The 13,066-nt window shown below is 49.2% G+C and overlaps 1 protein-coding gene across 1 annotated transcript; it reads right to left on the bottom strand.

The window, feature by feature from the left end:
* Positions 1-5,872: 5,872 nt before the first annotated feature.
* On the bottom strand, positions 5,873-12,678 carry LOC100475162 (tubulin alpha-1C chain). Its single transcript, XM_034644635.1, is given in 5 exon segments — positions 5,873-6,109; positions 6,111-6,961; positions 9,409-9,557; positions 9,699-9,921; positions 12,549-12,678. Coding segments are annotated over 5 exon segments (1,347 nt in total). The 5' UTR covers positions 12,552-12,678; the 3' UTR covers positions 5,873-5,988.
* Positions 12,679-13,066: the final 388 nt, after the last annotated feature.

The following is a 13,066-nucleotide window of genomic DNA, read 5'->3' as shown; positions in this document are numbered from 1 at the left end:
TCAAGACCTAAATGTGAGACAGGAATCCATCAAAATCCTTGAGGAGAACATAGGCCGCAACCTCTGTGACCTCGGCCACAGCAACTTCTTGCTAGACACGTCTCCAAAGGCAAGAGAAACAAAGGCAAAAATGAACTACTGGGACTTCATCCAGATAAAAAGGTTTTTTTAAAAAATATTTTATTTATTTATTTATTTGACAGAGACAGCCAGCTAGAGAGGGAACACAAGCAGGGGGAGTGGGAGAGGAAGAAGCAGGCTCAGCGGAGGAGCCTGATACGGGGCTCGATCCCAGAACACTGGGATCACTCCCTGAGCCAAAGGCAGATGCTTAACAACTGCGCCACCCAGGCGCCCCCAGATAAAAAGTTTTTGCGCAGCAAAGGAAACAGTTGATAAAACCAAAAGACAACCAATGGGAGAGGATATTTGCAAATGTCTTATCAGATAAAGGGCTAGTATCCAAAATCTGTAAAGAACTTATCAAACAATCCCCAAAGAACAAATAATCCAATCAAGAAATGGGCAGAAGACATGAACAGACATTTCTCCAAAGAAGACATACAGATGGCCAACAGACACATGAAAAAATGCTCCACATCACTTGGCATCAGGGAAATACAAATCAAAACCCCAGTGAGATACCACCTCACACTGGTCAGAATGACTAAAATTAACAAGTCAGGAAATGACAGATGTTGGCGAGGATGCGGAGAAAGGAGAACCCTCTTACAGTTTTGGTGGGAATACAAGCTGGTGCAGCCACTCTGGAAAACTGTGTGGAGGTTCCTCAAAAAGTTGAAAATAGAGCTACCCTATGACCCAGCAATTGCACTACTGGGTATTTACCCCAAAGATACAAATGTAGTGATCTGATGGGGCACCTGCCCCCCAATGTTTATAGCAGCAATTGTCCACAATAGCCAAACTATGGAAAGAGCCCAGATGTCCATCGACAGATGAATGGATAAAGATGTGGTAAATACACACAATGGAATATTACTCAGCCATCAGAAAAATGAAATCTTGCCATTTGCAATGACGTGGATGGAACTGGAGGGTATTATGTTAAGCGAAATAAGTCAATCAGAGAAAGACAATTATCATATGATCTCACTCGTATGTAGAATTTAAGAAACAAAACAGAGGATCATAGGGGAAAAGAAGAAAAAATAAAACAATATGAAACCAGAGACGGAGACAAACCTTAATCATAGGAAACAAACTGAGGGGTGTTGGAGGGGAGGGGGTGAGAGGATGGGGTAACTGGGTGATGGACATTAAGGAGGGCACGTGATGTAATGAGCACTGGGTGTTGTATAAGACTGATGAATCACTGACCTCAACCTCTGAAACTAATAATACCTTATATGTTGGTTAATTGAATTTAAATTTTAAAAAATGAAGAAAAAAAAAACCCAAGGGGATTTTCAATCTCACATAATGAGAAAACAAGAGGCAGAGAAGTTTCAAGGTTAATTCGGGGGCTCCACAGCCCACCCAACACCCAGGTTCTTTTCCTCTTTCTGCTCTGTCACACCCAGAGCGACAGCTTTTGTCCTCTTGTTTGTCCCCTCAGGGTCGTAAGATGACTGACTGCAGCACCATCAAGCAGCATGTCCTCACGCAATAAGAGGCAAGTATTGCAAGACAGAAGCTCCTTTCCCTGCATTCCTTTTCAAGAGCAAGGAAATTTTTCTAAGAACCTCCCCCCCCCCGCCCCCAACCAGCAGACGTTACCTCACCTCTCATTTCCGTAACTGCGTCGCGTGCTGGTTCCCTCACCAATCCATGGAGAGAGATCGGGAATCACCTTCACCAGCTTGGACTAAGATTCACCCTGGTGGTGGAGAGACCCCGCTTCCCCGACGCCCACGGGGGCCCAACGCCTGAACAGAGCCAGGCTGTGTTGGCAGGTAAAACCACCAGCTGGGCTGCGTAATCGTGGCTGCCGCGTGTGACAGTGTCTTCAGACGTGGGACCCATGCTGCCTCAAATTAAGGTTGTGCCTCTGCTCTGTCTCTAGGGCAGGGAGGGGAAGGGGGGACAAGAAGGCTACATAGAATCCCTACGGTATCCAGCACAGTGACTCGCGCCAATTAGACTCTCCAAAAACACTGAACGAGTTCAACTGAAAAATGCAAATGATTGTTGTAACAGTGTAACTGGCTGTGATTACCTTTGCCAAGGGCATTTTAGTATTAGTTTACTGTCAGGCTAGACATCTCCTGTGAGCCAAATGAGGTATTTGGTAAGAACAGAGTGTGGGGAGGGAGGCGAAGGGTGACAGCAATGACACTGAATTTACACCCACCTACACACCCTCAGCGAATTAGACTAATGCATGAATATAGACAAAACTCCTGTGTAATTCGGATAGCTTTGCATTCTGTCCTCACATGAAAGAGAATGAAAAAGAAACCTTCTGGTGGTGCGACAGGTGTTTAAAAGCATTCTCTGTATTATGACTCAAGGAGACAAGCCTCTAGCGAGGGTTGGGTCGCTGCTGCTGGGTGTCTCCCTCCTGCTGCAGACTCGGAGGGAACGGTGGAGGAGGAAAAAACCGTTTTCCCAGAGCCCGCTCAGGACTGACAAAGTCAGAGACCCCAGGCTCTTGAACGAATGGGACAGTGACAGGCTAATGAGATTCAGCAAAGAGGACTTCCTCCATGCGGGAAAAGGTGGGAGCTTTCTCCACCCCAGCACGCAGGGGCTGTATTCCCCTCACCTTGTGCTGCCCAGGCACTGGGCTCCAGCAGCCCTCCGCCAGGGTTGTCTCCGCCAGCTTCACCTTGTGGCCTTGGCTGACAAGAGCTGACCGTCCTGGCCCCAGTGCTCTGGGCGGGAGCTGTCCCGTCCGCGCGGGGGCTGGTGTCTTGTCGGCAGGAGTCCAGGCGGGTGGTAGCACTACGCCGCCAAGACACTATCTGTCCACGAGCTGAGCATGGATTCGCTGAGCTCAGAGAGAGGCCTGGACCAAAAAAGCCCCATTCACTGGAGAAGCCACAGCCTGGACTGTGGGAACCAGTGCCATTCTGGATCATCCTGCTGCCACTGGGCCTGGGAAAGGGGCTCCTAGAAAATGATCTGACAATCGAGAGGGGCTGTGGCTCCGCCCAGGCCTCCGTGCAAGGGCTGGCCTCTGGTGGGACTCAGGCCCCACACGACCCAAGATGTGGCCCTTGTCCCCCACTGGGAGACTACTTGGCAGAGCAGAGTGAGCCAGGGCTTTGGAATTGGAGCTCTGGGGTCAAATTTCCATTTGACCACTCCATCTGTAGCCTTAGGCTAGGGATTTAAGCTCTCTGAGTTTCAACTTCCTCAGCTGTGGAAATGGCTGTAACAACATCATCTCCAGGGGCGTTGCGAAGATCACGAAACACTCCTACCCTGATGGAGCCTCCCGTTCCTCCCACAACCCCACTCGGAGTGGCCGCACGCCTTCCAGACGTCAGAGGCCTGAAGACAGGCTCTCTCCAAGAGGATCCCACCTGGCCACCTCTGCACCAGCACGGGGCTGTCTGACAGGTTCCCACTGGAGCAGGGGCCTTTGTGGGCTGCTTCCCAAATGCAGAACAGTAAGTAGACAGCCCGCACACGTCCCTCCTGGCCATTCGCTCCTCACCCCAGCTCAAAGCAACCAGGCCCGGGCCCCCGGGGCCCTCTGTGGCCAGCAGCCTCCAGGGGCAGCAGCAGATTGCTCCTCTGCTCGGGTCAGCTGAGGGCAACCTAAGCCCTCTGTCCACACAGCCAGAATTTGGGGCCCCAGCCAATCTCGAAGCCTGCACTCTTAGCCTTTCTCCATTTATCCCCATCAAGCCTCAGCAGCATCAGCCATGGCAGCCATTCTGAGTCCAGACTTTGCATTTGTGCTCAAGGGCAGATCAGATGATTGTCAGCCACAAAGCAGTGACCTAGACCTTGGGGTGTATTTGTTCTTGCTGCAGGCTAACTTCTATTCACTCTCTCACCGACACAGGAGGGGAAAAAAATCATTGCAAGGACAGATCCCTCACCAACCACTGGCACTTTGCTCTTCCAATTCCCCGGGCTCTGTTCCACTGGAATATTTTTTCTCAACTAAATTCTTCTCTCACCTTCTTTCACCCCCACACCGTTGTGGCTGCTTAAAGGTTCCCAACATTTTTCACATCTTGGCACATGCAGAAAATAATTTATCTGTAAAGGCTTACTGAGGTCACTTGAGGGGTCGTTCCTGGTCAGGGGTGATTGGCCCCAGGGGTTCCAGGCTATCTTCAGGTTTCACCAGCTTGTTTCGAAGACTGAGAGATTACACTTAGCAACCCCTAAACCCCATTCTCAGGGCACTGTGCTTGGGAAATGCCAGCTTAGCAAATGGACCTCTCCAGTACCACGGGGTGTCACGCTCAGCTGAAGCTGGGTGATGTATCCGCTCCTTCTCGCATGTTGAGTGCCCAGGGTCCTCCAGGGCTCGAACAGCAGCAACTGGCAGATCTCCTAAATTGGGAAAATCTCCAGGTGCCCCTCTGGTGGCTGGGCTGCCTGACCTTTCCGAGGTTCATTTTCATCCCAGACGCCCCATGGCCTGGCTGCAGGAGGAATCCGGCCCATCTGGTAAGTAGCAATAGCTGCCTTTGTGCTCAAGAATGGGGCTGGGCTGGACCTTGCCCTGTGGAAGATCACGGCGGCTCTAACGATGGAAGCTGTAAGAACCTCCCCGGTAGTAAGCTGAAGCACCTTGGGCACGAGGCAGTACTGTGCTCCCACATGGAACGTGCATGTTTTTTTAGATGCTTTCCTCAGAGAGTCAGGGGTGAAAACACCAGTGGGAAAAGAGAAGGGAATGTTGTCCCAACAGAATACCGTCAGTCATGGAGCGAAGGCGAACACATCTGCAGCTCTGTACCGGTCCCCATCTCCTACCACCTGTGTGGCATTCCGGTTCAGGCGGCATCCAAGCACCAGAACTGGTTCCTCCCTTCTGCTCGAGGCCCAGCCCTTTCCATTGCTCAGTTCCACCTTACCAGCTACGCTACTGGTCCCTGAGTACCCACGACCACCACTGACGTCCGGCCGCTCACATTCATGCCTCGCCTTCCCCCACCCTCACCTCATCAAGAACCACCCCGCTTCTCACACGTACTTGGAAGAGGGTCCAAATTAGGGGATCTTCCCTCTCCAAGCTTTCCTACACACACATCGTTCCATTTTCTTTCTTTTCTTGCTGCAGCTATATTCCCCAGGACACAAACTGGGTCAAGTACCAATACTGTAACAACTTGTGACTACTGCAAGTGTGTCTCAGCCAGCTCCACTTTTCTCCAAGCAGTAACTTCAAGTGCAATCTTATTTGCCATTGTAGGGTTTGGCTAAGTATGGAATAAATCAGCACAATTCCCAGCCCTTCCCACCCCACCTGACTGTAATACATCATTAAGTCCTGACAGCAATAGTTTCAGTAGCCTGGCTGGTTCCTTGAATCTTGGCTCCGCCATCTACTAGGTCACCTAACCCCTTGCTTCACATGTAGTCCCAGCAGACCAAGAGCAGGAGCTGGAAGCTTGTTAAAAATCGCAGTGTCTGAAGCTCCCCTTCAAACCTACGGATTCAGATCTACATCTTATTATCGACATGTGATTCACATCCACATTGAAGCTGGAGAAACACTGGCCCATCTGATGCCGATGCCTCGCTTACGATAGGATCTTATCACCGCTCATCAATCCGGGCCTTCAGTGAAACAGACAAACCACTGAGCACTGAGTGTGGCGCAAGAAAGCACCTGCAGTGCCCATCAAAAATGACTGGGTCGGTCCTCTGCCAGCCCCATCCAAACCCAACTGGCCTTAAATTAAGTGGGGCTAGTATTTACTGTGATACAGAAGCCAGCTTGACATTTAAAATAGAAACATCACTTTTATTGACAAGTTAGGGCCACAACACACAGCTTCCATAACAGAAATAAACAGTCCCAAGACAAAGGAGTGCAAAATCAGAGCAGACAGGTTAATACTCTTCACCCTCATCCTCTCCCTCAGCACTATCCGCTCCAACCTCCTCATAATCCTTCTCAAGGGCAGCCATGTCCTCACGGGCCTCAGAAAACTCTCCTTCCTCCATGCCCTCCCACATACCAGTGAACAAAGGCACGCTTGGCATACATCAGGTCAAACTTGTGGTCCAGGCGAGCCCAGGCCTCAGCGATGGCTGTGGTGTTGCTCAGCATGCACACAGCCCGCTGGACTTTGGCCAGGTCTCCGCCAGGTACCACAGTGGGAGGCTGGTAATTAATGCCCACTTTGAAGCCGGTGGGGCACCAGTCCACGAACTGGATGCTGCGCTTGGTCTTGATGGTGGCAATGGCAGCATTGACATCTTTGGGAACCACGTCGCCACGGTACAACAGGCAGCAAGCCATGTATTTACCATGGCGAGGGTCACATTTCACCATCTGGTTGGCTGGCTCAAAGCACGCGTTGGTGATCTCTGCTACAGAAAGCTGTTCATGGTAGGCTTTCTCAGCAGAGATGACGGGGGCATAAGTGGCCAGAGGGAAGTGGATGCGGGGATAGGGCACCAGGTTGGTCTGGAATTCCGTCAGATCAACATTCAGCGCTCCATCAAATCTGAGGGAAGCAGTGATGGAGGACACAATCTGGCTAATAAGGCGGTTAAGGTTAGTGTAGGTTGGGCGTTCAATATCGAGGTTTCTACGACAGATGTCATAGATGGCCTCGTTGTCTACCATGAAGGCACAATCAGAGTGCTCCAGGGTGGTGTGGGTAGTGAGGATGGAGTTGTAGGGCTCAACTACAGCTGTGGAAACCTGGGGGGCTGGGTAAATGGAGAACTCCAGCTTGGACTTCTTGCCATAATCGACAGAGAGACGTTCCATCAGCAGGGAGGTGAACCCGGAACCAGTTCCCCCTCCAAAGCTGTGGAAAACCAAGAAGCCCTGAAGACCTGTGCACTGGTCAGCCTGCAAAAGAAAAGTTTTCATTTTAGCCTTGGTGAAAGTTGCAATGACTTTTTTGAATCCATCCACTGACTGAGATTTTTAAAAAACTTTTTTCAAGTTTTTATTTATTTAAGTAACCGCTACACTCAAAGTGGGGCTCAAACTCACAACCCTGAGATCAAGAGTCGCGCACACTTCTGACTGAACCAGCCAGGCGCCCCTGATCGAGATTTTTTTTTTAATCTTCTGAGCAATATTTGCTAAGAGAGCAATTGTAACGAGCTTCTAAGTGCTAAAATTCAGAGAGACTTCACAGTTTGCGGGACGGGGGGGAATCTGCTAAACAGCTATTTAAAAATGAACTGTTTTCATTTCCGCAGAGGGATAATGAGGTCTGGACTGGATGCAAGGCCCAAGTCTGAGTCACTGGGAGGGCAACCGCTGGTGCCCTTGCTGTGACCGCTGGCAAGGGCAACTTCTCCAGCTGGAAAGCTACCAAGGGCAGGCCTGGGACCCCCAGCCCCGTACAACAGAGGTCTTAAAAAGATCTGGCAGCTGCCTTCCGAGCTGGGAGAGGACAGAACAGCCAAGTTCGAACGCCCTGGTGTTAGGAGTCAGGCTGGGTCCAGATCCGGCTCTACCAGTTCCTTGCTGCGTGTGGCTTCGACCACATTTATTTCCCAATCTCAGTTTTCTCATTTATTAATGGAGAACAGTAACCTAAGTGAGTACTTGGAATAGTGCTTGACACAGTAAACACTAGTTATCGGAAAGCCTGCTGATTTGCAAAAGGTGACATGCTGCCACAGTTCCATGAGACCTAATGTCACTGGGGCTTTCTACCGCTTTAACTGCGCCATTCTGGTTAACAAACTGCCATTCTGTGAAAGGGTGATTTTCACTTCCAAAGTTTCCTGCTGACAGTCCTCACTTCTCCAAAGTGCTGAGACTCGTGGAATTCTCTACCAATCCCTCAGTTTACTTCTCCTGTGGGTCCATACTCCGAACGGGATCAATGTACAGGGCAGACTCACAGTACCAGTTAAATCACTAAGCCTCCTGTGGACACAGCAGTAACACCAAGGACGAATACAGTTGGTAGTCAATCACCTTTACTCCAGAGCCCTCGATGGGTTTTACTAGGTTTATTGGTCCCTAAAGGCAGGTCCTGATTTCCAAGTCAGTGCTTGTAGCTGAAGCTTGATTTGTGAATGCAGGAACCATTACCCCAATTTTGCTAGGAAGACTATGAAAAGCATCTGGAAAAGTCTGAAGCTGTGAATGATGCAAGGCCATTCTTTTTAGACTACACCAGTTGTGGCCAGGCTTAGAATGCGATTTTCCTGACAAGCTACTCTACCCAAGCTTTTATTCTTGATTTTTGGTTAATTACTTACAAGCTGCCCACATGCCTGAGGAGCAAAGAGTCATCTGATTGCCAGACTCTTAATTAGAATGATCCAAACAAAACACTTACCAACTTTACTGATGTGAATACTGTTGCCTAAGATTTTTCTGACACAGTGCCACTCCACATGGCCCTGAGCTCTAGTGGAAAAGAAAGCCTACTGCTTTCCGTGATTAGATTTCAATACTTTCCAATTTTCAGTGACACAAGCTTCTATAATAAGGGAGCTCCCCTGATTCCACTTTCAGTGTTGTTGAAAGTTTCCAGTGTCTGCCATTTCTAGTCAGTGTTATACTGGCTTCTTGTGCTCTGAACTTTCTATATTAATATAAGGTACCAAACATAATGTAATCCGATATACATATATAATATATAATATATATCCAGTATGTGTGTGTGTGTGTGTGTATATATGTATTTTTTTTTAGGAGTTTGATCAATAAGTCCACCACCTATTCACTCAATGTGAGTAAGATGACCTAAAAAGGGGCATCTAAGCTTGAAATAGGGAAGCTGATTAATATGAACAAGGATGTTTAATGGTGTTAAATATCAATAAAAATGTTAAAAGGCTTCCTGGTCCTCACCTTGACTTTAGGTAAATTGCCCTAACTGCCTTGAGCAATTGCCCAAGTCTGCTTTATAAGACTTAGAAATAGGGGCGCCTGGGTGGCACAGTGGTTAAGCGTCTGCCTTCAGCTCAGGGCGTGATCCCGGCATTATGGGATCGAGCCCCACGTCAGGCTCCTCCGCTATGAGCCTGCTTCTTCCTCTCCCACTCCCCCTGCTTGTGTTCCCTCTCTCGCTGGCTGTCTCTATCTCTGTCAAATAAATAAATAAAATCTTAAAAAAAAAAAAAAAAAGACTTAGAAATAGGCAATGGAGAACTTAACCCTGCCCCAAATGGTTGTTGCATAACCCAGGACCATCTGGTTTAAAATCCGGTTACTTAGTGAGCACTCAATGGCTCATTTCAGGGTGCAAAGGATTCTTATAGTTTGGTCTCTCTTAAAGCTATAAGAGAAAACTCACACCCCACTTAAAATTAAACACTGTTTACCAGCTTCCGAATTCGGTCCAAGACGAGGTCAATGATCTCCTTGCCAATGGTGTAGTGCCCACGGGCGTAGTTGTTGGCAGCATCTTCCTTGCCTGTGATGAGCTGCTCAGGGTGGAAGAGCTGGCGGTAGGTGCCAGTGCGAACTTCATCTGGAAAAGGAAAACAAAGCAGCCCCCCATCACTCACCGCCTGCACAAGCCTGCTCGACCCCAGGGGGTCCATGGAGCCTCCAGACAGACCCCCTGTCCCAGACCCCTGGGCGCTCACTGGGGTTACTGAAGCCAACTCACCAATGACTGTGGGTTCCAGGTCTACAAACACGGCCCTGGGCACGTGCTTGCCAGCACCCGTCTCACTGAAGAAGGTGTTGAAGGAGTCATCTCCTCCCCCGATGGTCTTGTCACTTGGCATCTGGCCATCGGGCTGAATGCCATGTTCCAGGCAATAGAGCTCCCAGCAAGCATTGCCGATCTGGACACCAGCCTGGCCTACGTGGATGGAGATGCACTCGCGCTGCGGGAAGAAGAAAGGAAAATACCAGAATAGTATAGATCAGATGGGACATTTAGGAATGATTCACACCTAAATGACTAATTAACCTTCAAGATAGATAATCACCTTTCTGGAAGTCACTCCTGCCCAAGGTTTATTTCAAAAGCAAGAGCCTTTGCTGACTAATTCAGAGAAAATGCTTTGCAAAACCAAAGATACGTTAATGAACTACTAGGCAAGACAGAGATCAGACCCTGGCTTTGTAGTCACACTAGATATTGAAGGTCAGGTTTCTACCATTTCAGAAAGACAGAAGCTGGTCTACAGCAATACATTTCCCCCGGCTCCTGGGAAATACCTCCTGGGAAATACGCCTGCTGATCCCTTCAAGGCATGCAAAATTCCGCAGCTCCGATTCATTTTGGGATTGAGTAACTGTTGAGCTCATTCTTGTCCCTCTTTCCTCCTATTCTTTAAAACACAAGAGCGTCTACTTCTCCCTTTAAAACCAGTTTAAACCAGCAAACTACAGCCATATGACTCATGGAGAAAATGCCAGATAAGCAGCAGTTAGCTGTAGCTTAAAAACTGTGGTCAGAGGCAGCTTTTTAACCCTGTGGAAGAACTTAATCTTCAGGAAGAACATTTTTCCTTCACTATCAACACATCTTGAGTAGGAAGGGTTGGAGACACATCGAAATAAAAGCCAGAGAAGTGTCACAAGACTGGACTAATAGCTTAAGAAATTGTTTCCTACCAAAACATACACACTTCTATCTCTGGCACTGTGGGGAAAAAGTGTATAGTGTCAAGTTATTTAATGATACTGGGAAAATGTTTTCCTTTGCTTGACGAACAAGATCGTTTGTAAGTTTCCAAACTCATTCCTGCATAGTAAAATAGGCCGTGAACATAGAATCCAGGCCTCCAGATTTAAGAGGAAAACAAAAAATGGCGGTTTACTGTATTTCACCGTATGTCAGATGAGCTACTCTACAGACAAGCAGAGGACTTTCAAAATACTGACACCAAATACCTACCTTTTACATTTTCCCCAAATAACAAGGTTTCAAGTTTTTAAAAGCTGCTAACAGGAAACTAGTTAGAGAAAACAACACCACTAAGATTTCAAAGGGCTTAGTTTCATAACCTGAGATAATAAAAACCCCAGTCACCCACAACCTTTGACTTATGGTCCCCTCCTCCTCGCCTACACTCCTCATAAAACACCCATGGTCTCCTGACCACATCACTGGGCTCATTATTACCTGTGTCTACTCGCCCAGCTCTAGGGCTGTGGGAGAAAGGGGAGTTGGCTGTTCTAATGAAACCTATGACTATTTACCATTGCATCATGTTTACCTTTAACTGGACTTTGGAAATTCTACAGCCCAGGAAAGCTGGAGAGAGAATTGGTCCATGACAGATCCAGGCCCAAGGAGATCAAGTATTTGAGAAAGCCTTTCATTCTAATGAGGCGTTTCTTCTACTAACTTTTGAGCCCAAAACAACTTTCACTGTCCAACAGTCTTAACTGCTTTCTCGTTTAGACCATGGCCACTGCTTGCCCTCCACTCTCCCCTGGCCACTCGAGAGATGAAGTGAGACACAGGTGATGGACTCACTTAGTCTAGCTTTCACTAGATAAGCAGCCACTGCCTCTAGTAAAAAACTATTAATCTAGCCAGTGTTTGCCTAAATCCGTCCGCTGCTGTTGCTCTCCTGCCCTTCTTTAAAAAGCCCCCTTATTTTCTGAACCACAGTCTTACCAGTATCTTTCCACCTCCCTTGCTGAAAAGAACTCAATCTGTTACAGCCAGACTTAGTTTTGACAACTGTGGTGGTCTCTGAAGAGGGTGACTAGTTTGTTCACTGTATCCCTTTTTCTTTAAAGATACTATTTTGAAACCTTTGATACACAAATACTAGCTTAAAAACATGATTTATTTTAGGTAGACCTCTAACAGACCTTCTCTAAGAACACATTGTTGGTACTTGTTTACTCAGCGGTTTTATAAGAAAACATCTTTTTATGGACTATAGTTTTTAAAAACCTGGCCTAAGTACAAAGCTTCAGCTATAAACATCCCACTACATTAACATGAGAATTGCAAAATTAGACAAGGTGACGGTTAATAATTCCCTTAAAAGGAGCAGGCTGCCTACATCCTTCAGGTGGATTGATGCAATTGGAAGCTTTCCCCAGGGACCAGCCACAGGTGACTCAGCAGGGAGTCACCGGGCGCCGGAGAGGGGGCGCCAGGGAGCGGATGCACCTTCGGGGCCGGACTGCGTAAGGCACTGGGAAGGTGAGGTCATTTAGGGAAATGGAGGGGAGGGATTTTTAGTTTTCACAAGGTCCTTGGGGGCCAATGTGAAGGCTCCCTGGTTTGCCTTCGGCTGTGGTGGGCCCTGGGGCGATGCCCTCTCACTAGGATCTGGAGGGCTTTCCACTTCCCCCAAAGGCAGTGTCCTGGCCGCCGTTTTCGAGCCTGAAAAGTTTGCCGGTGAACTCGGCCTTCCCAGCCTGGCCATCAGAAGCCAGTTTCCTGGGAGGCGTCCGGGACGTGGCCCCACGTGCACCCGGGTTCCACCGCCCCTTCAGACAGTTCTCACCCCCACGCCACGTCCCGGGGACCCCCACTCACCATGACTGAAACTTATAGGGTTCCGAGGGGCTGGAGGAGGCGGGAGGCGAGGGGACGGCGACAAGGTTCTCCCGCTAACAGACTACCAAGGAGTCCGGGGGAGAAGTGGTAAGAGGCAAGCCCGCCCGGGAGGGACCCTATATACCCCTCCCCGGCCACGTGGCCAGGAGGCAGGCCCCTGACCCCGCCCCGGCCGCTGCGGCCCCGCCTCCCAGCCTGCGGCCCCTGGCCCGACGCCGGGTCTCACCGGCCCGCGGAGAGAGGAGGGCCGCGCGGCGCTGATTGGTGGGTTCAAAAGTTCAAACCAAACTCTTCGGAAGGATCCAGATCTAGGAAGGGAGGAGGCATCCTGGGGCCAGGGAAGGGCGGCTGGGGCGGGGAGAGTGGAGACGGCGATTGGAAGGAAAAGGAAGGCGAAGCATCTGCCGGGTTCTCAGTGGGTTCCGGGGGAGGTGACGGGGCGGGGGTGTCAGGTGGGCAAAGGCGCAGCAGGGAAACGGGCAGGTGCAGGGAGCGCA

This window comes from Ailuropoda melanoleuca, chromosome 16 (assembly GCF_002007445.2).
Source record: "Ailuropoda melanoleuca isolate Jingjing chromosome 16, ASM200744v2, whole genome shotgun sequence".
In the NCBI taxonomy this organism is placed as follows: Eukaryota; Metazoa; Chordata; class Mammalia; order Carnivora; family Ursidae; genus Ailuropoda; species Ailuropoda melanoleuca.
The sequence above is the reverse complement of the archived record's forward strand: the minus strand, read 5'-3'. Positions and strand labels throughout refer to the sequence as shown.